The following is a 22043-nucleotide window of genomic DNA, read 5'->3' as shown; positions in this document are numbered from 1 at the left end:
GCTTCCTGCCCTCGTAAAACTCCTCCATTGACCCTGGCACTACCGCAGACTCCACTACTAGCAGTCGGTCCGAGTGACCTGCCCGTGGGTTCCACTATGGTAACCAGCACCACCGCTAGACAAGATAAAATGCGCTTACCCCATGTCACAGGTCAGGAGGGCACGGTGGCAGCATGGTTTGCCCCCTCTCCTCCCTGGCAGAACCATTCTGCCTTGGAAAGTGCCCACACGCACTCCCTGGCACGTCCCCGCTCTTTTCCCGGAGGACCTAACAAGGTCTGCTGGGAGAATAGGCAGTATTTAAAGCAACGGGAAATATATTCCTATTGTTATCACTCTCTTTTATGTGTTTATGCCGAGCGTTTCGGAATGAATCAATACCGGATTGCCCTATAAATAAATAAGCATATCAGTAAAAAGCGGGTAATAAAATGAAGTGATGAAAAATATGGAAATCAGTCCACATTTGTGTAAATCCAGTTATTGTTTACTTTCATATTTCTCCTTCTGCCGTTATGTCGTTCCAAAGAGACAGATTTAAAAGTAACACAAAGCTCGCAAGATGACAGCCTCTAATGTGTTGTTGCCGTGCGCCGGGGATTCTCTGGGGGGTTGGAGCAAAACACAACAGAACGCAACGGCGCAGGAGGCAGACCACCTTTCTCTCTTCACCCCCAAAAAAACCCCAGGAGACAAATGATCATTTTAGGAACGTCCCAACCCATGATATTTCTCGCACGCCTGCATTCCCTCTTCCTCTCCCAGAATTTAAATCTTTCCCAGTCGTAGCTGTGCTTGGAGCCAGAATGGATCTCATTTCCACACCTTGAAAATGAGACATAGAAAAGGAGCAAACAGAAACCATAGGCGTATGTCAAGGAGTCAGAAAAGAAGTGGGACCCAGGGTGGATTCAATGGTCTTAACCCAGGAGTTCTGGCCCCGAGGCCCAAGCATTTGATTGTATACTAAGTCAGAGAGCTTTGCGCTCATATCAACAGGGTTGGCTATGGCCACTATCATGGATCAGGTCCCCCAATCTATATATATAAATGAGTGATGGCATCACGGCGACCCACAAAACAACAAAACTACAGGCCCCCCAACCTCGAAATTTGACAACACAACCCATCATCCACGCCTCAAGGTTGATACAACAAAAAGAAAAGAAAAATAAAGTCCTAATTAGAGGGAGCGCAATAATTGTTTTTATCCAATTGCTGCCAGTTTAGAGGGCTTATCTCTGCCCACTTGGGTCTCCTAGCAACCAACTCAGCCAAGGGACAGCCAGGGTTCAGTTAGGGGACAGGCAGATTTAGGCCTCACTTAGGCCTCTTCCACAGATTATCTAAATTGCACTGGATTATATGGCAGTGTAGACTCAAGGCCCTTCCACACAGCTATATAACCCATTTATAATCTTATATTATCTGCTTTGCACTGGATTATCTTGACTCCACACTACCATATAATCCACTTCAGTGTGCATTTTATACAGCTGTGAAGAAGGGGCCTCATATAATCCAGTTCTAAGCAGATAATAACGGGAAGGTAACGCCGCTCCATGCAGTCATCCCACATGACCTTGGAGGAGTCTACGGACAACGCTGGCTCTTCGGCTTAGAAATGGAGATGAGTACCAACCCCCTGAGTCAGACATGACTGGACTTAATGTCAGGGGAAAACGTTTACCCTTTACCTTAACTACCACCAATTCCTCAATACTTTATTTCCCAGACCACCAGACTTCGCCACAGCAACGCGTGGCCGGGCACAGCTAGTGGGCCAATAAGTCATTCAGGTGTAACAACATCACATTGGAGCTGTTCTCAAACTATACCTGGCCACTGACTAACTTGACCACCCACTTCATCCCAGCTTAAGTTGCTCCTGTGGTCCAGTGGTTGGAATATTGCGCTGGCACTTAAGGGATCCAGGCTAACTCTGCCCACCTGGACAATCTCGGGATTTTTTTTAATAGTGTCTGAAGCTAACTGAGGCAACTCGCTTCTGGTGTGAGAGAAGCGGCCATCTTCAAAGACATTGCCCAGGGGACGCTGGGATGTGTTATCATCCTGCTGGGAGGCTTCTCACATGTCCCTGCATGGGAAGCTAGGGCTGACAGATGGGAGTTCACCCCATCCTGCGGATTTGAACCACCAACCTTCAGGTTTTATTTATTTATTTACAGTATTTATATTCTGCCCTTCTCACCCCGGGGACTCAGGGCGGATCACATTGCACACATATAAGGCAAACATTCAATGCCTTAACATAGAACAGAGACAGAGACAGACGCAGGCATGGGCTGGCCTCGAACTCATGACCTCTCGGTCAGAGTGATTTGTTGCAGCTGGCTGCTAACCAGCCTGTGCCACCGCCCTGCCAGGTTGGCAGTTCAGCACCACCGTGGCTCCAACCTTGGGATAAAATGATAAAACAGAGAAGAGAAGGGCAACATGCACTACCGTCCACTCACAGAAGGAAAAAACAGGATATAAATGCAATAAATAAGTGAAATAAATAAATGGTTAACCACTAGCTGCAATAAATCTTACCAATCGAAAGATTGGCAGTTCAAAGCCCAGGTCAGGGTGAGCACCCGAACTTCAGCCCAGCTCACTACCCACCTAAGCAGTCCGAAAATAACAGTGAGTGGATAAATTAGGTATTGCTTAAGCGGGGAGGTTTTTTATGGCACCATAAAAAGAAAATAACAGAAAATGCCGGCGATCAAAAGAAAGGAGGAAGTCTGTGATCAGGGCTCTTCGACATGGTGGATGGAGCGAGAGCATCCCCCTGTGGCCAGAATAGAGCACAACCTCCAGGACGCCGAAGATGGGAAAATGCCTATCTATATATATAAAAGAGTGATGGCATCAGGGCAGCGGACAAAACAACAAAACTACAGGCCCCCCAACCTCGAAATTTGACAACACAACCTATCATTCACGGCTCTAGGTTGATACAACAAAAAGCAAAGAAAAATAAAGTCCTAATTACAGGGAGAGGAATAATAGTTTTTATCCAATTGCTGCCAGTTTGAAGGCTAAGCCCCACCCACTTGGTCTCCTAGCAACCTCCTCAGCCCAGGGGACAGGCACAGTTAGGCCTCACTTAGGCCTCTTCCACAGATTATCAGATTTGAACTGGATTATATGGCAGTGTAGACTCAAGGCCCTTCCAAACAGCTATATAACCCATGTAGAATCTTATATTATCTACTTTGAACAGGGTTATCTTGACTCCACACTGCCATATAATCCACTTCAGTGTGCATACTAAACATTAAGACAACCATTCAACAGACATTCAATACCACCACTACCTCAACAATTTCTCACCAACACCACCAGACAATGCCACAGCAATGCGTGGCCGGGCACAGCTAGTATACACACACACACCTCTATCTGTTGTCTGTCCTGTCTGTATAAGGGCATTGAATGTTTGCTGTATATGTGGTTCTGTGATCCGCCCTGATTCCCCTTCGGGTGAGAAGGGCGGAATATAAATGCTGTAAATAAAAAAAAAAATCAATGATGTGTTGTCTCGAAAACTGCTATCACATCTCACCAAACAACCCCATGATCATCCAAGAGCTCTTCCTTAGGTGGCATCCATACACCAGAGTTGGATAGAAAGAGATCATATACACAGATATTAGCGTTTTCGCCACAAACATTGTTCTTTTTCTCTCTTTCTCACTTGGGAAAGAATTCCCAGGATGCATCAAGTTATGGATTTGTTCATAAAGCACCCCAAGACCATTTCCAGACACAAAATTGAAGCTCAGGGCCAAACAGAACCTTATCTTGGCACAAACTTGCAAAATATATCATATGAAATGCCCTCACGGTTTCACAGAGGAATACAGGCATCACGAGCCTTTGGGATTGTCAACAACAAGCAGGTATAATAAAAAGGATGGACAAAAAGAGATGGAAACAGAGGGTGCCTTACCTCGGCCTGGAAGCTCTTTAAGACGGGTGCCACCATATCTCGGACCCCCTGAAAAGAGAAGAAGCCAGCGGAATTCTCCATTAGCTTACCAAGAAAGGCTTTCACTAATTTGGATTCTAACTCATATTAAGACAGGGCATCCATTTCCCTAAAAAAACCTGGGTCTTAATTAATTGTGCACATTTCATTCCTCTAATTAACTGATTACATTTGCATATTGATAACAAACACAATCAGAGGCTGAAAGAAAGTATAGGGGCCGGGCTTAGCACAGCAGGCTAAACTGCTGTGCTGCAGAAAAATCCTGCCGATCGAAAGGTTGACAGTTCGAGCTTGGGTCGGGGTGAGCACCCGCCATTAGCCCCAGCTCATCTACCCACCTAGCAGGTCGAAAGCAGAAATGTGAGTAGATAAATAGGTACCACATTTAGCAGGCAGATAATAAGGACATCAATTGGAGAAAAGCTCCTCGGCATGGAAAATAGAGCAACAGCACCACTCCCCTATGGCCGTAATTGAGCACAGCCTCCAAGACGCCAGAAATAAGATGGGAAAAACTGCCTTTACCTCTGTTTGTTTTGTCTGTCCTTGTTAATTGTATAATCGGCATTGAATGTTTGCCGTATGTGTGTTCTGTAAGCCGCTCTGAGTCCCCTTTGGGGTGAGAAGAGCGGGATATAAATACTGTAAATAAATAAATAATAAATATATTTATTTATTTATAGTATTTATATTCTGCCCTTCTCACCCCGAAGGGGACTCAGAGCGGCTTACAGAACACACGTATGGCAAACATTCAATGCCGTAACATAGATAATTTTGGGTCAGCTGATGACCCAAAATGTAGACTGTGCAAGGAAACCAACGAAACCATTGATCATATCCTCAGCTGCTGTAAGAAAATCACACAGACAGACTACAAACAGAGGCACAACTCTGTGGCCCAAATGATCCATTGGAACTTATGACCTCTTGGTCAGAGTGATTTGTTGCAGCTGGCTGCTGGCTGCACACCAGCCTGCGCCACAGCCCGGCCTCTATATTCTATGGGATCTGATGATGCCTTAGATGTGTGGCAACATTGCTGTTGTTGCTGTCGCTGTTGTGGGCCTTTAAGTCATTTCTAACGTCTAGCAACCCTATCAGAAGCTTTTCTTGGCCAGATTCAGAATTCCCTTCCTCTGAGGCTGATTTAGTGATAGGAGAGATTGCACTTTCCTCCTAACCAAGGAGAGATATTCTATATTGTTTGATTGATCAACTGATTGTATTGTATTGAATTGACAACCACCAATACAAAAGTTGGAAAAGTCATTAAACAACAGTGCTGTTTGGAGATTTCCTAGGACTCCTCTCTTCCTTCCTGTCCAGAGCATCCATCAATGAAGCTTAAGAATAAATAGTCCCGATTTTCCCTGAGCCTCCGCAACAGATCTTCTCCGTTTTGATGCCAGGAAGGAACATAATGGCAGGCTGGCATGAGGGGGAGGGAAGTCCTCAGCTGTCAAAGTGACTAAAATAATTTTTATTGGGAAGGAGGAAGAAGAGCAAGCAAAGACATCAACATATAACAAGGTGGCACTCCATCTGCTCAGAGAGGCAAGTGCCAGGATTTCTGCAACAAGGCTCTTTGAGTTTTGCAGTCTTAATGGCCAATAATTGAACACTGTTTGGGGAGGGGGGTACCATTTGTGTTTGTGGCCAATTTACCTTCCCCTTTGCTTGTTAATCCCCCCACTTTGTAAGAAACCAAACCACCGCACATTGCAAAAAAAAAACCCAGGCCGGCTTGAATGTGGGCGGGTGGGAATACGCATCCCCGCCACGTTAATTCCATAATAGCAAATCTACTGTACCTCAGGTACATTTTTCTTAAATTCCCGGCTGAGTTCAATTAAATGTTTATGAGAATGCTCGCTTTCTTCCTGCCGCGCCGTCAGCTCCGAAGCCACGGAATTCAGCTCCTTCTGCAACAAAATGCAACCAAAGGGGAAGGAGAGAAAAAGAGAAAGAGTGGTTGAAAAAGGGTTCTGGGGTTTAACACCTTGGGGCTCATGCAAAACATCTCAAAAACCAAAGACGTACAAAGCTGGTTTGGAGGCTTTTTCATTACTGGGCAATGGACCCAAACATCACACAACAACCGTTTGTAAATACAGGAGGCACAAATCGAAAGCCTATTGTATTGTTTTTGGTGTTAGGTGCTTTGGGTCTCTTTTTAGAGAGCTAAAGCGGAATAGAACTAATAATAATAATAATAATAATAATAATAATAATAATAATAATAATAATAATAAAAAGCATGGATAGTCGATGTTACAATCTCAGGTGACAGCAGAATCAATAAGAAGCAACTGGAAAAACTTATGCGATACAAGGATTTAAAGATCGAACTGCAAAGACTCTGGCACAAGCCAGTAACGGTGGTCCCAGTGGTGACTGGCACACTGGGTGCAGTGCTTAAAGACCTTGGCCAGCACTTAAAAACAATTGGCACTGGCAAAATTACCACCTGTCAGTTGCAAAAGGCCACCCTACTCAGATCTGCATGTATTATTCGCAGATACAACACATAGTCCTAGACACCTGGGAAGTGTCCAACGTGTGATCCAATACAACAACCAGCATAGTGATCTTGTTTCCTGTGTACTAATGTTGTTGTGTATCTAATAATAATAATAATAATAATAATAATAATAATAATAATAATAATAATAATAAATAATAATTACGATCTGCCAGCTGCAAAAGGCCACCCTGCTGGGATCTGCACGCATCATCCGAAAATACATCACACAGTCCTAGACACTTGGGAAGTGTTCGACTTGTGATTTTGTGATATGAAATCCAGCATATCTATCTTGTTTGCTGTGTCATAATAAAATAATAATAATAATAAGACAGAATTGAAGGCAACTGGGAAGACGGAGATGTAGTCATAACACTGGCCCACCAAAGTAATTACTTCCAAAATTAATATCCCACCTTTTTTGGACAAAAAACTCAAGGTAGCTGACTGGGTGCATCTACACTGTAGAATTAGTTCAGTTTGACACCACTTTAAATGCTATGGAATTGTGGGAGCTGTAGTTTTATAAGGCCTTCAGCCTCCTCTGCCCAAGAGCATTGGTGCCGTACCAAACTACAAACCCCAGAATTCCATAGCATAAAAGCCATGGCAGTTAAAGGGCCAGGCTTTGGCACAGCAGGTTAAAAAGCTGCAGTAAATTTATCAATCAAAAGGTTGGCAGTTCGAAGCTTGGGTCAGGGTGAGCTTCTGGCCTTTACCCCAGCTTCTGCCTACCTAGTGGTTTGAAAGCAAAATGTGAGTAGATAAATAGGTACTGCTTAAAAGCGGGTAGGTATTTTATTTATTTATTTATTTATTTACATCATTTATATTCCGCCCTTCTCACCCCGAAGGGGACTCAGGGCGGATCACATTACACATATTAGGCAAACACTCAATGCCTTTTTAACACAGGACAAAGACAAACAAACATAGCTCCGAGCGGGCCTCGAACTTATGACCTCCTGGTCAGTGACTCATTGCTCTCCCGTCTGCACCACAGACGGAAAAGCCTGAAAAATGCCAGTGATTCGATCAAGGAGAAAGTTTATGAACAAAGGTTTTCAGCAGGGAGATGGAACGACAGCACACACACACACCGCTCGTGGTCGGAACCTGCAAAATTACCATTTTACATAACCAATCAAAATGAGAGCAGAAACAGAGAGGTGAGAAGAAATATATAAATTCCAACTGTCATTCAGGAGTCATGGGGAAGGGATTTCCCTCAGCCTATTCTAAGCTAACTAACTACTCCTTATTAAGGACTACAGACTTGGGCAGTATGGGGTTGAATTCAAAACATTAATCACTTTTCAAAAGTAACTTTCCAAGTCCTAGAAAGCAAAAAAGGTGCGAGAGTCAACAAGACTGAATCTTTTGAAAATAGCGGAATATATCATGCAGCCAAAAAAGGCAGGGGTTGAAATCCATGCAAAAACCAAGGGAAACAAACACTAATTACAAACGTTCAAATGAATGGAGCAGTTGATGGATCAATATTGTGAAGAATTCCTATATTTTTTTCATCCGATGTGTAAGAGAAACAATAGCTCTCGTGTCAAACGGAAAGGGGCACCATATTGCACTGTTGCGCTCTCTTTTAAAAATATATCACTGGAGGAGGAAGGCATCCAAACCATAACTTACGCCTGCTTTTAAGTGTTCATAAATAAGCCTCCAAGAGACGGGGATGGCTTTTTAATTTCGGTGGAATTTGGGGCGGAGATGGGTAAATGAAAGCTGCAGGATTAAGTAAGCTGACCTTCTGTGTAGGGCCCTTTAAATCACGCACAGTTCACTTCAAGTGCAGGGAAATGTTTTATGAAAGAGGTACGGATTCATATCAGGCTGGGTTTTGGAATTCCCACTGAAGAAATATGGGATTTTGTCAATGCTCACAACACAGAAACAAAGGCATTTGACACGTCTCCGAAATAAATGGGATTTTGAAATTTTCCTACAGCCAACGTGGCTCAGGCTACTTTTAGGGTGCAATCTGTATGGTAGGATACATGCAGTTTGCCTCCACTTGAACTGCCATGGCTCAATGCTATGGAATAATAATAATAATAATAATAATAATAATAATAATAATAATAATATAAAGCAAAGTGAAGAACCTGCTCTGCTTGAAGTCAAAAATAGAAACTCCTCAAAGCACAGCAGACAAAAAATAAGTACAAGAAAACCGCACTACAAACTAGAGCTGACAGCTGTCACAACAAAACATTGCATGGAAAGTTCCTTGACAAAACTGAAGGAAAAGCTGATAAGGAGAAGACCTGGCTCTGGCTCACGAATGGGACCCTGAAGAAGGAGACAGAAGGCCTGATCCTTGCAGCCCAGGAGCAAGCCATCAGGACAAAGGCAGTTAAGGCCAAGATTGAAAAATCAGCTGATGACCCAAAATGCAGACTGTGCAAGGAAACCGACGAAACCATTGATCACATCCTCAGCTGCTGTAAGAAAATCGCACAGACTACAAACAGAGGCACAACCATGTGGCCCAAATGATCCATTGGAACTGATGCCTCAAGTACCACCTCCCAGCAGTAAAGAACTGGTGGGATCATAAACCTGCAAAAGTCTTGGAAAATGAGCACGCAAAGATACTGTGGGACTTCCAAATCCAGAGGCATGGATGAGGGGTTGTGCTGCCAAGTTTAGTGTTTCTGGGGTGTGTAGTTTTGTTGTTTTGTCCTAGGCCGAAATTTCATTACTCTTCTATATATATAAAAGGGTAATGATATTTCGGCCTAGGACAAAACAACAAAACTACACATCCGAGAAACACTAAACTTGGCAGCACAACCCCTTATCCATGCCTCTATGTTCATACAACAAAAAGCTCCAGCTACTCCAGAAAACGGCCAGGCTTTGAGACTGCAAGGCTATTCACTGCTGTTCCACCTGGCCAACAAAGGGTTCCCATAAGCCACAGCAATGCGTGGCCGGGCAAAGCTAGTATAAATATAAAAATAGAATCATTAGATTAATATACCCAAATAAGAGGGACCTAGTAGAATTCAGAATAGAGTTATAGTGAGGCTGGTCATCCAATGGTTGTCTCTCCAAAAGGCAACCTAAACATCCAAGTTTTCAGTTGTTTCTTAAACAAGGGAGGGTGCCAACTCCTGGGAGTTGTAGTTTGGTGAGGCCCCGACATCTTTTAGAAGGCAAAGATTTTGTAAAACCCAGAGCTCCACTGTTGGACCAAGCAAAAAAAATAGCACGGGAGATGCCTTCAGAGATCTTGAGTTCCGTGGGGCCAGGTGACACGGAGAGGCGTGGCGTCCCTGCCGTGCGACGCGGCGCAAGATGACAAGCGGCAGCGCACAAGACGGATGGCGGTGCACATGGCCTCCCCGTAGACAGGCCCCTTTCCAGGAGCTATCAATCATTTTCCTGCGTATTATGTAAATTCCCGATGCTAAAGATGTATGGAGTCAATTACCAGGGGTCACGCCGGCGTGTTAAATTCCTACAACGGAGCTCCTCTTGGTCTCCGATGAATTTGAGTGAGATTGCAAGCTTTCCGCCTTTTATTGGACCATATAAATATTTCACTGTTAGATATAAAAAAAATATTGGAGAAAAAGCAGATAAAAACCAAGCCTCCCACGGCTCCGGAGAGACCAGGCGCAAGAAAGGGGAGTCAGCAGCTTTTTAACGGCTTCATGCGAAGCCTTCCAGGAACGGAGGAGTCCAGAGGCAAGATCCGTCTTGGGTTTTTCACTCCGGGTCTTTTAGGGCAAAAGGTAACTCCCATCTGTGTGGGTTCAGGCAAGCAAGGGAAATGCTTGAGCCACTAGGCCAATAATCCCCGAACCGTGAAACTACAAATCCCAAGATGTCAGAGGATGGGAGGCCATGACTCTGGGGGTTGGTGCTCATCTCCATTTCTAAGCCGAAGAGCCGGCGTTGTCCGTAGACACCTCCAAGGTCATGTGGCTGGCATGACTGCATGGAGCGCCGTTACCTTCCCGCCGGAACGGTACCTATTGATCTACTCACATTTGCATGTTTTCAAACTGCTAGGTTGGCAGGAGCTGGAGCTAACAGCGGGCGCTCAAGCCGCTCCCGGGATTTGAACCTGGCACCTTTCGGTCTGCAAGTTATATCCACCAGCTATCAAAAGCAATGACCCAGATAACGCCACCGCTTCAGGCTTGAGGCAGTTGTTAAAAAAGAAACAAACAACGGTGACAATTTGCCAGTTGGACTAAGCAGAGCAGTAAGAGACCAATGATAGTCTGCTATGAGTTTTCCGGGCTGTATGGCCATGTTCCAGAAACATTCTTCCTGACGTTTCGCCCAACAACATCTCTCAACAAAGGATTCCCCCAGGAAGTAAACAGCCAGACTTTGAAGCTGAAATGCTTTTCAATGCTAATCAAGCTGGCCAATTGAAACATTCACATCTGCCTCAAACAGACAAGAGTTCTTTCTCCCAACCTGAACATTCCATAGATATATAAAACCTCACTTGCCTAGTTTCTAACAAATCTCACAACCTCTGAGGATGCCTGCCATAGATGTGGGCAAAATGTCAGGAGCAGCATGGCCAGACAGCCCAGAAAACGCACAACAACCCAATGATTCTGGCCATGGAAGCCTTCGACAACACATAAACCAAGGATAGAGAGCAATACCTGGGTTGATAGCTAACACAGGACCTAATCACACTGTGGTTCACACTTCATGTACAGTTAAAGAGGCACGGATCCCATCACACAACGTACACTCACTTCTGCCCGTCAGCCGTGCCCCTCCGTCCTCAAAATGTACATTGTGTCCCGAAAGGAGGAAGCTCTGAACACGGGCGAGCAATCATGTTCAGAGCTCATAGAAAACTTCAGATCCGTAGTTCCAGCTGGAAAACACATGAGATGGGAAGTGTCGGACTTGCCCGTTCCATCTCATCTTCGCGCAGTGATGTTTCGAGAGGCATTCTGATGGGTGGTCTTTTGGGGGGTGTCTTAAGAATGGGGCTTTGGAAGGAAAACAGCTCATAGAAGTGTATTAAGAATGGGGCTTGGGAGGGAAGACAGAACTTGAAACAGGACGATTGGTGATAGAAAGAGACATACGGGACCACACTCTTCTCAATGTCCATGTGATGAGGTCCTTAGTCTTCTACAGAGATTTCCCTGGTTAGACACTTAGCCAGTGCTTTGTAGAGCTTGGATTTAAACTACAATATATAATTTGCCATGCCTCGCTTTGCTCCGCAGGGCACACAGCTCAACCTTGAGGAATACTTCCCACAGCACTGCATGTTTTCCCCCCAGTGTCACTTCTCCCCCCCCCCCCCGCCCCACCTCCCCAAATCAACTTTCATCTCTTTCCCCGAAATGAACATCTAACGTGCTTCTGAAAATTGCTGTCCTTCTCAAGATCCCATTACAATCGTTTTGATAAAGTGCCCAAAGCCCAGAGATTCCATTTTAGATTAGGGGCAGATCATAGCCGATGGAGAGAGAGCAGGATTGTCTTCAAAGGGCACGGACTCCCAGACAAGACACAAAAAGGGGATTTGGGGAGCTGGAATGCGTCACGGCTCAGCCTTTGCGCATGGAAAGGCACGGTGAGAGGAAAGGAGTCACACCAAACAAGCACAATTCACCTTCCTAAATATCACAAAGGGGCCAAAAAACTTAACAAGTGGGATCCGGGAGGCTTCCAACCTCTTCTTTTTAGTTTTGCTTCTCCAAAGGAGAGAGCATTTTGTTAGGGAGTGTGTGTAGCGGAACCAGCAGCGTCCAGTTAACACCATGTGCAAAAGACTCAGACCAGGCAGAGGAATTGAAAGAACAAAAGGAAACTTTACTTGTTGAGTAAAGTTTACTTTACTTGTTGAAGTCAAAATAAACAGTTCAGCAATCGTACAATGTCCTTGTAGTTGCATAGGATCAATAACTAATCAATCAGCATTCAATATATATCCAGCATAGGATATTTAAACTGCTACTTGACCGTAGCCAGAGAGCCTGTCTATTTCTGTGCTCTCCCTACAAGCTCAAATTCCAAACTCAAATCCAGCCATCTGCCAGCAAACTGATACATTGTTTGAGGCGTGGCTTACCTCTGCAAAAAGCTGAGCTCCCTTTATTTTGCAGAGATCTCTTGCAAACATCTTTGCAAGGATTTCTTTACACACACACACATCGCAATTTGGCGCAATACATTTTTGCTAGGACACAAGAAGGGATAGCCAACAACAACCACAGCTTTGATACAGAATACTTCTGGAACATGGCCATACAGCCCGGAAAACATATCCCGGCCATGAAAGCCTTTGACAACCACAGCTTTGATACATGGCAGTTGTCTTTAGCCATCATCTTATGGCAATGGCTGATGTGAGTTGTAGTCCGGCATCATCGGGAGACCACACTTTCCTCACCACTGTTGTTCTTGCCACAGCCAGGTGGAAATAAGAGCACAGCGCCAGGCTCGGGAAGGTGGTCCAGTTTGATCTGCTTTCATTTGGGGCATAAATATGCTTTGGAGTAAAATTGTGCGCCATCCAACCAACCCCGTTCTGACTGCAATGCCCTCTTGCCCTTATGCTGCCCATATCTATTGCACCAGCTCTTCAGAGGGTTTGAGGCTTTAGGAAAGCAAAGCTGACTCTGCCTGCATTTCTTGTACATTTGTCTCGCAGATGTATAGGGTCGGTTACAATGGGAGCAAGGAAAGAGAATACAGAATTTTGCTCCTCAAAAGATATGTAAATCCGTTCATCAAGATGCCTATTATTGCAGATGCCTCGCGTGCCAGCCGCAACGATCCGCTGAGATAACTGATCAACGGCTAATAACCAATTGTGCCGCGGCAAGCATTTCCTTATCCAGCTTTTTATGCCTCTGCCTAATTACAGCAAAATTGTTCTCTCCTTCTGAAACCATCCCAAGCCCACTCTGCCTTCCTCTGTCAAGCTGTGCAAGAAATAAATCTGTCACAAACGAGCTCCTAGAAAAAAAATGCAAGGCTATTTGTGGGACAGGGGAAAAGAATATTTCACGGGAAGGGCAGCCAACTTGAAGCAGCCAAATCCAACAGGCCAAGGTGATCGCTGCCTCCCTTTTGGACAAGGGCTACTTTAATTTGTAAACAATTGCTCGCCCTTCTAGCTCTCCATAGAACCATACTTGGAAATATTTTGACCAAACTGTCCAAAACAGTGAGCCAAAATAAGCAAGAGAAGACAACACGCTGTCTCTCTTCCCTGTATGATTTACCATAGCCCATTCTATGCCTTGTTGAAGGCTTTTATGGCCGGGATCACTGTGTTGCTGAGTTTTCCAGGCTGTATGGCCATTTTCCAGAAGCATTCTCTCCTGACATTTCGCCCACATTTATGGTAGGCATGCTCAGAGGTTGTGAGGTCTGTTGGAAACTAGGCAAGTGGGGTTTATATACAGTAGAGTCTCACTTATCCAACATAAACGGGCCAGCAGAACGTTGGATAAGCGAATATCTTGGATAATAAGGAGGGATTAAGGAAAAGCCTATTAAATATCAAATTAGGTTATGACTTTGCAAATTAAGCACCAAAACATCATGTTATAAAACAAATTTGACGGAAAAAGTAGTTCAATATGCAGTAATGCTATGTAGTAATTACTGTATTTACGAATTTAGCACCAAAATATCATGATATATTAAAAACATTGACTACAAAAATGGCTTGGATTATCCAGAAGCTTGGATAAGCGAGGCTTGGATAAGTGAGACTCTACTGTACATTATGATTTTGCAAATTAAGCACCAAAACATCATGTTGTACAACTGTAATTTGACAGAAAAAGTAGTTCAATACGCAGTAATGCTATGTAGTAATGACTGCATTTACAAATTTAGCACCAAAATGTCATGATGTATTGAAAACATTGACTACAAAAATGCGTTGGATAATCCAGAACGTTGGATAAGCGAGGCTTGGATAAGTGAGACTCTATTGTATCTGTAGAATAATATCCAGGGTGGGAGAAAGTACTCTTGTCTGAGACAAGTGGGAATGTTGCCATTGGCCACCTTGATTAGCACTGTATGGCCTTGCAGCTTCAAAGCCTGGCTGCTTCCTGCCTGGGGGAATCCTTTGTTGGGAGGTGTTAGCTGGCCCTGATTCTTGCAACATTCACACTTGCCTCAAACAGACAAGAGTTCTTTCTCCCAACCTTGACTTTCCAGATATATAAACCCCACTTACCTAGTTTCCAACAGACCTCACAACCTCTGGGGATGCCTGCCAAAGATGTGGTTGAAATGTCAGGAGAGAATGCTTCTGGAACATAGCCATACAGTTCGGAAAACTCACAGCAACATATTCTATGCCTGTTTGAAAACAACGTTATCAATGCGGCTGTACCCCTCTCCTTATAACCGAGAAATAGGGCACAGCTGGAAACTCCGTATTTTCTCTTATTCGAGGTTGTCTGTGCAAAAACAGCCCCTACCACAACACTACAAAGTACACATAATTTGAATCCATAACCGGCCTGGGTTACAGCTTTGTCAGCCCCATGTTAACTGCCAATTTGGGCAAAAAGACTCATAATGAAACTGGCAGAACGAATGCTCCAGCGCATCGACAGACTAAAACCAAGAGAATCCCACAGATGGCATTAATCCTTGGCATGCCCCGTAATTTCACGACGTTGATCTTTAGCATGGAGGATTAGACCAACGTAAACATCATTTACAAACAGCACCGCGATTGCCTTCACTAAAACAGGCTTCACCAGATCAACTACCAAAGAGACGAAGGACTTACAGACGGAAAAGTGACAACTTGATTCTTGCGAAGAGACAAATTCCCCAAATAATCACTTGAGAGCCTTTTGGAAAGTAGGAGTTATTCCCATCAGGCTTACAAGACCAGCTTAGCGAGAAATTTCCCCTCTGGGCTGGAAGAATCAAAGCGTGAAAGGAAGAGTCAGAATTCCACAGCCAGCATGGCCACTGGTTGTACTGGTTGTGAGATACTGGGTGTTGGGGTCCAAAGGGAAATTTGCCCTGACAAGGCCCGTAAGCTCGGTCCCTATCTTGGGGTGGCAACTGGGAATCTGGAGAGATGTGGCCGATGGGTGGCTCTGGTCCAGGGGCTGCCAACCACGCTCGTTCCAGTTGAGCTCTGCAAAGGAAATGCTGACAGGGCCTGCTAGGGATGATGCCAAGCCTGGTCAGACCTGAAGGAGCCATGCCCACTCCCGTCAAGGTAAGAGCTGACATCGGCTTCCTGCCAATTTGGTGTGTGTGGGGGGGGCCTGGCTTTCAGGCCCGCAGAAGGAAGACGCCACCGGGCCCAGCCGTGCCATTATATACTTTTATTGATGCTGTTCTGAAGAAAGCTAATCAATATATTAGATTTCCCAAAGAAAGAAAAACAGCAGCCGCCAGAGAGTTTTCCATCGGGCTCTGAGAGCTTTCAGCAGCAGGGTGGGAAGCTGGCCTGGCTCCAGTGCCAAGGCTGGAAAGGGGTTCTTCTAGACATCGGTTGGGAAGGGATGTCCTAACCTTGACACCCCAAAGCATCCCTCACCTTGGAAACTAGGACAAGGCAGAGATCTGGACGCAGGAGGCTCATCCAGAGGCTCATCTTGTATTACAGCATAGCATAGCAGTAGAATGCTTCCTCTTCATCCTGGAAAGAAGTGATGAGTGGAGTGCCATAAGCAGGGTTCCATCGGGGCCTCTTCCCAAGTGCCAGAGACAGGGCTGAGCACCTGAGGCACCTGTTAGGGGGCGGAGCTAGAGGAGTGGGCGTGGCTTCTTCCCAAGAGCCCAAGACAGGGCTGAGCATCTATACCTCTCCTGAGGCACTTGTTAGGACTAAAGGGCAGGGCTAGGGGCGGAGCCTCTTCCCAAGAGCATGAGACAGGGCTGAGCCTCTATACCTCTCCTGAGAGGCCTTTTAGGACTAAAGGGCAGGGCTAGGGGCGTGGCTTCTTCCCAAGAGCACGAGACAGGGCTGAGCCTCTATATTTCTCCTGAGAGGCCTTTTAGGACTAAAGGGTGGGGCTGGGGCTGGGGCAGGGGCGGGGCCTCTTCCCAAGAGCCTCTGTATCCCTCCCCTGAGGTGCTTGTTAGAACACGGGGGCGGGGTATAGAGGTTCAGCCCCATCAGGCACTTGGGAAAAAGCCCCACCCCCTCCTCTAGCCCCGCCCCCTGTGTCCTGGCAGGCGCCGCAGGATAGGGATAGAAGCTCAGCCCTGACTCAGAGCTTGTATGTAATTTGCCCATCCCAGTACTAGCCACCCATTTGTGGCCCCGCCCACCTCCCCCTCCCAGCCCTGCATCTTGGACTAGGGGAGAGGCTCAGCCCTGCCCTCTTGAGTAGGAGCCACGCCCACCCCTCTAAGCCACGCCCCCTTTCCAGGGGCCCTGAGTCATATTTTTTCTCGAAAGGAGGCGGTAGGCCAAATAATTTTGGGAACCACTGACTTAGATGAAGGGTTAGAAGACATGATCATCATGTTTGCAGACAGGACCAAACTGGGAAGGAGAGACAATACTCCAGAAGACGGGAGCAGAATTCAAAACAATTTTAACAGATTGGAGAGATGATTGGCCAAAATGAACTAAATGAAGTTCAACAGGGACAAATGCTTTTTCATTTTCCAATACTTTTGCAGGTTTGTGATCCCACCAGTTCTTTGCTGCTGGGAGGTGGTAATTGAGGCATAAGTTCCAATGAATCATTTGGGCCACATAGTTGTGCCTCTGTTTGTAGTCTGTCTGTGCGATTTTCTTACAGCAGCTGAGGATATGATCCATGGTTTCGTCAGTTTCCTTGCACAGTCTGCATTTTGGGTCATCAGCTGATTTTTCAATCTTGGCCTGAATTGCCTTTGTCCTGATGGCTTGCTCCAGGGCTGCAAGGATCAGGCCTTCTGTCTCCTTCTTCAGGGTCCCATTCGTGAGCCATAGCCAGGTCTTCTCCTTATCAGCTTTACCTTCAATTTTGTCAAGGAACTTTCCATGCAATGTTTTGTTGTGCCAGCTGTCAGCTCTAGTTTGTAGTGCGGTTTTCTTGTACTGATTTTTTGTCTGCTGTGCTTTGAGGATTTTCTGATTTTTGACTTCAATCAAAGCAGGTTCTTCACTTTGCTTTACATATTCTGCCAGGGCATGTTCTTCTTCTTATTATTATTATTTTATTATGACACAGCAAACAAGATAGATATGCTGGATTTCGTATCACAAAATCACAAGTCGAACACTTCCCAAGTGTCTAGGACTGTGTGATGTATTATTATTATTATTATTATTATTATTATTATTATTATTATTATTATTAGGCTGCAGGTGGGGGCGACGAGGAAACGTGGCATCTAATTGCAATCAAAAGCAGGCATCTGACACAAGTGACAGGCTCAGCAAAAAAGAGGGGGGAAAATTGCTGCTGAGAGGGGCAAAATCTTTGTCTAAAAATAATCAGCCATTCCGCCTGCTGCCGGGTTCTCTCCCTCCCCCTCCTCCCCCTTTTTTTTTGCTATAATGGTAATCGATGCTGGAGGCTTTGAATCCCATCAATGTATAGATCTGACCCAGCAATGCGCCTGGTGATTGTCTGCCAGCTTGTGCAAAAGGGGAAGAAAAAACAACAGAAACTGCCCCCCCCCCCTTTGACAGAGACAGATCTGCACAGACACCTTCCACCAATTTCGTTTTAAAAAATCTGTCCTAAGCTATGATTCAACGCAGAGATTACAGGGATACGCTTTCATATTATAAATATATACACACGCACATATATAACATGTGCGCACATATGCGAAAGGAAGAGAGAGAAAAAAAATCTCCTGGAGATGTTTGCAGCAGTTAAAGATTAGCCTGGGCTTTCTGAGACGCCAATTCTTTCTTCTTCTTTTCCCCCCCTTTTTGAGGGTATTGATCAATAAATCAAATCAGAGCCCAATCAATCGCCCAATCAGAAGCGTCTCGCCGATGCATTACTGCTGGCGCCTCCGAACCCGGCCTGGCCTTCGGTGGCTTTCATCGCAAGAGCGGCTGGGCTGGCACCCCGCCAGCTCCCACCCTGGGCCTAATAGACTCCCCAGCTCAGGAGCGCCGCCGAGCCCCGCCATGCAAGAGCAATAAATTTCTCATCTAACAGCCGATCGAGAAACAAGGTGAACATCTGTTTTGCTGCAAGGAAGCTCTCCAACTGCCTCGGATAGGCCACCCCTAAGGCACACGCATCCATCGACACCTGTGTGCGTGATCGGTTATTTCTAATAATCATTTATTATTCTAATAATACGCTCACCCCCCCCCCCTTCCCTGCAACCTTCCTCCTCTCTTTTGTGCAAGAGGAGGAAATCACAGCTCGGCTCTGCCAGTCGATAGTAAAAGCCATCCTGGGACCCTCGAGTATGAAGGCAATTTTATGATACCCATTATGTAGCACTGTAACTTCATTAAAAGCTGTTTATCCCTTCTAAGCATTTCAAAGCACTTCCCCTCACCCGTAAAATGGGAACTGGATTAACTGGGAGGCAAAGCAGGCGCAGGGACAGGCTGGCCCAGTGTTACTGGTGGTGGTGGGGAGGGATATGGGTCTGGCAAGGGTGGCATCGATGCCATAGGGAGCTACTGATCTCTTCCTCCAAGCAGGGCTTCCTTGGCAAGGGTGACAGGTCTTGGAGGTTAGTCAAAAGCAAACCAGACAAAGGCAACAAGGGACGGGGGTCTCTAGATGATCTATATTTCGGAGAGGGCATTTCTTTTCCCAGTGGGCCAGGAACCAGTATCAAAGCTTTGCCCTATGGCAACCGTTCTTTCCCTCTCTCTTTTCCCCCTTTTCCTCATCCAAAGGGAGTTTTTGGAATGAGACCCCAAAAGATGCTTCTTTAAGCCACCACGAACCCATGAGAGGAAGACTGGGGTACAAATGGTAATAACAGTACAGTAGAGTCTCACTTATCCAACATGAACGGGCTGGCAGAATGTTGGATAAGCGAATATGTTGGATAATAAGGAGGAATTAAGGAAAAGCCTATTAAACATCAAATTAGGTAAAGGTAAAAGTTTCCCCTGACGTTAAGTCCAGTCGTGTCCGACTCTGGGGGTTGGTGCTCATCTCCATTTCTAAGCCGAAGAAATGGAGATGAGCACCGTTCCATGCAGTAATGCTGGCCACATGACTCAGGAGGTGTTTACAGACAACACCGGCTCTTTATCACTGACGTTGTATGACACAGCAAACAAGATAGATATGCTGGATCAGAACAAATGCAATTAAGGCCAAGATCGAAAAATCAGCAGGTGACCCAAAATGCAGACTGTGCAAGGAAACCGACGAAACCATGGATCATATCCGCAGCTGCTGTAAGAAAATCGCACAGACAGACTACAAACAGAGGCACAACTATGTGGCCCAAATGATTCATTGGAACTTATGCCTCAATTACCACCTCCCAGCAGTAAAGAACTGGTGGGATCACAAACCTGCAAAGGTAATAGAAATTGAGCACGCAAAAATACTGTGGGACTTCCGAATCCAGACTGACAAAGTCCTGGAACACAACACACCAGACATCACAGTTGTGGAAAAGAAAAAGGTTTGAATCATTGATGTCGCCATCCCAGGTGATAGTCGCATTGACGAAAAACAACAGGAAAAACTCAGCCGCTATCAGGACCTCAAGATTGAACTTCAAACTCTGGCAGAAACCAGTACAGGTGGTCCCGGTGGTGATGGGCACACTGGGTGCCGTGCCAAAAGATCTCAGCTGGTATTTGGAAACAATAGACATTGACAAAATTACGATCTGCCAATTGCAAAAGGCCACTTTACTGGGATCTGCACACATCATCTGAAAATACATCACACAGTCCTAAACACTTGTTCAACTTGTGATTTTGAGATACGAAATCCATTATTATTATTATTATTATTATTATTATTATTATTATTAGATAAAGAATTCAACCCAGGTTCCAGATGCCCACACACTCCTCAAGCTCAAATGTTTGGGACACTCAGATCCCCCTCTCATCCCTTGCCTATCTCTTGCTTATTTGACTCAGAACATCCTCTCCCAATGCCCTCCTGAGTCTTCAGCACTGCAAAGCCTAACACACTGACCACACTGAAGGGTGGAGGGGTCAAGCTGGGAAAGATTGTCAGCACCAAAGGACTGTTCATTATGCTTTAAATTCAATAATAAAGATGCCATAACCTGACCAACTCCCTCCCTTACTCCAGATCCCCACTAGATCCCCACCGAAGGGAGAAATGGCTGAAGTTAATCAAACCTGGCATAAAAAAGCCTGGTTTTATTGTGCTGCGGATGAGCTTTTTGAAAAAAGAAATCCAAACACACCAACGCACAGGGGGTGGGGAGAAAGTGGGTTCAATCCTGTTCCTCTGTCGTATGTGGAATAAATAAACCTTTATTACAACGCTGATATATCCTCCCCCTAATGACTTTTAAGGACAACCCAATAAAGTTGCCACGGAGTCTGGGAGAAACCAACACATGCTTAATATTCAATAAATGTGTCAATTTTACATACAGAGGCAAATGGGCTTTTATTGAGGAATTGGTAAATTTCCTTGGAGAAAAGTAAGTGCATTTTAGCCTTCAAGGGGTCTCCAGTGAATGGAAATGGAATGTGATTTGTGATAAAACTCAGCTGCTCCATAAAAGACGTTAAATAAATGTTGCTCTTTCACTTGGGATATACTGAATTGATTGCATTATAGACCTGTTCTAAGATGCACAATTCTCCCGCAAGGTATCTCCCCGGTTTCCCTGCATTTTGAAGCTGGAGAGCAGAGACGATTTAGATTACATCTTAACTCGCCGGCTAATAGCGGCCAAGGATTTGCTGGGGGAGATGAGGGAGAAAACATTAACTGTTTCTCCCTCCAAATGCTTCAGAATGCATTCAAACCAGGCTGTGGTGCAGGCTGGTGAGCAGCCTGCTGCAATAAATCACTCTGACCATGAGGTCACGAGTTCGAGGCCAGCCCATGGCGGGGTGAGAACCCGTAAAAAAAATAAAAAAATAGCCCCTGCTCATTGCTGACCTAGCAACCTGAAAGATAGTTGCATCTATCAAGTAGGAAATAAGGTACCACTTATAAAGTGGGGAGACAAATTTAACTAATTTTACGACGCTGGAATGAGGAAGTGCCGTCACAGTGGATGATGAAACAGCTGCTCCCCCCTGTGGCCAGAATCGAACATCCCCTCAAGAGAAGGTTAAATTGCCTCTGCGTCTGTCTCTGTCTCGGTTCTATGTGTATATGGGCATTGAATCTATATCTATATACATAAAAGGGTAATGAAATTTCGGCCTAGGACAAAACAACAAAACTACACATCCCAGAAACACTAAACTTGGCAGGACAACCCCTCATCCATGCCTCTACGTTCATACAACAAACAGCTCCAGCTACTCCAGAAAACGGCCAGGCCTTGAGACTGCAAGGCTATTCATTGCTATTCTACAAAGGATTCTCATAAGCCACAGCAACACGTGGCCGGGCA

General features: G+C 45.3%; 1 protein-coding gene across 4 annotated transcripts in view; it reads right to left on the bottom strand.

Annotated features, from left to right (window-relative positions):
* Positions 1–22043, bottom strand: part of cux2 (cut like homeobox 2) — a 150490-nt gene that overhangs the window by 57019 nt on the left and 71428 nt on the right. For 2 of the 4 annotated variants that reach the window (XM_008119875.3, XM_062958702.1), the window contains exons 2-3: positions 5818–5928; positions 3962–4009 (exon numbers count right to left, since the gene is read on the bottom strand). In XM_008119875.3, the coding sequence (XP_008118082.2) occupies positions 3962–4009; positions 5818–5928 (159 nt within the window). Of the gene's footprint in view, positions 1–3961; positions 4010–5817; positions 5929–22043 lie in introns of those variants that run through there. The other 2 variants (XM_062958703.1, XM_008119877.3) reach the window with 2 other exon arrangements.

This window comes from Anolis carolinensis, chromosome X (genome assembly GCF_035594765.1).
Source record: "Anolis carolinensis isolate JA03-04 chromosome X, rAnoCar3.1.pri, whole genome shotgun sequence".
Classification (NCBI taxonomy): domain Eukaryota; kingdom Metazoa; phylum Chordata; class Lepidosauria; order Squamata; family Dactyloidae; genus Anolis; species Anolis carolinensis.
Note: the sequence above shows the minus strand (reverse complement) of the source record. Positions and strands in the feature narration are given on the sequence as shown.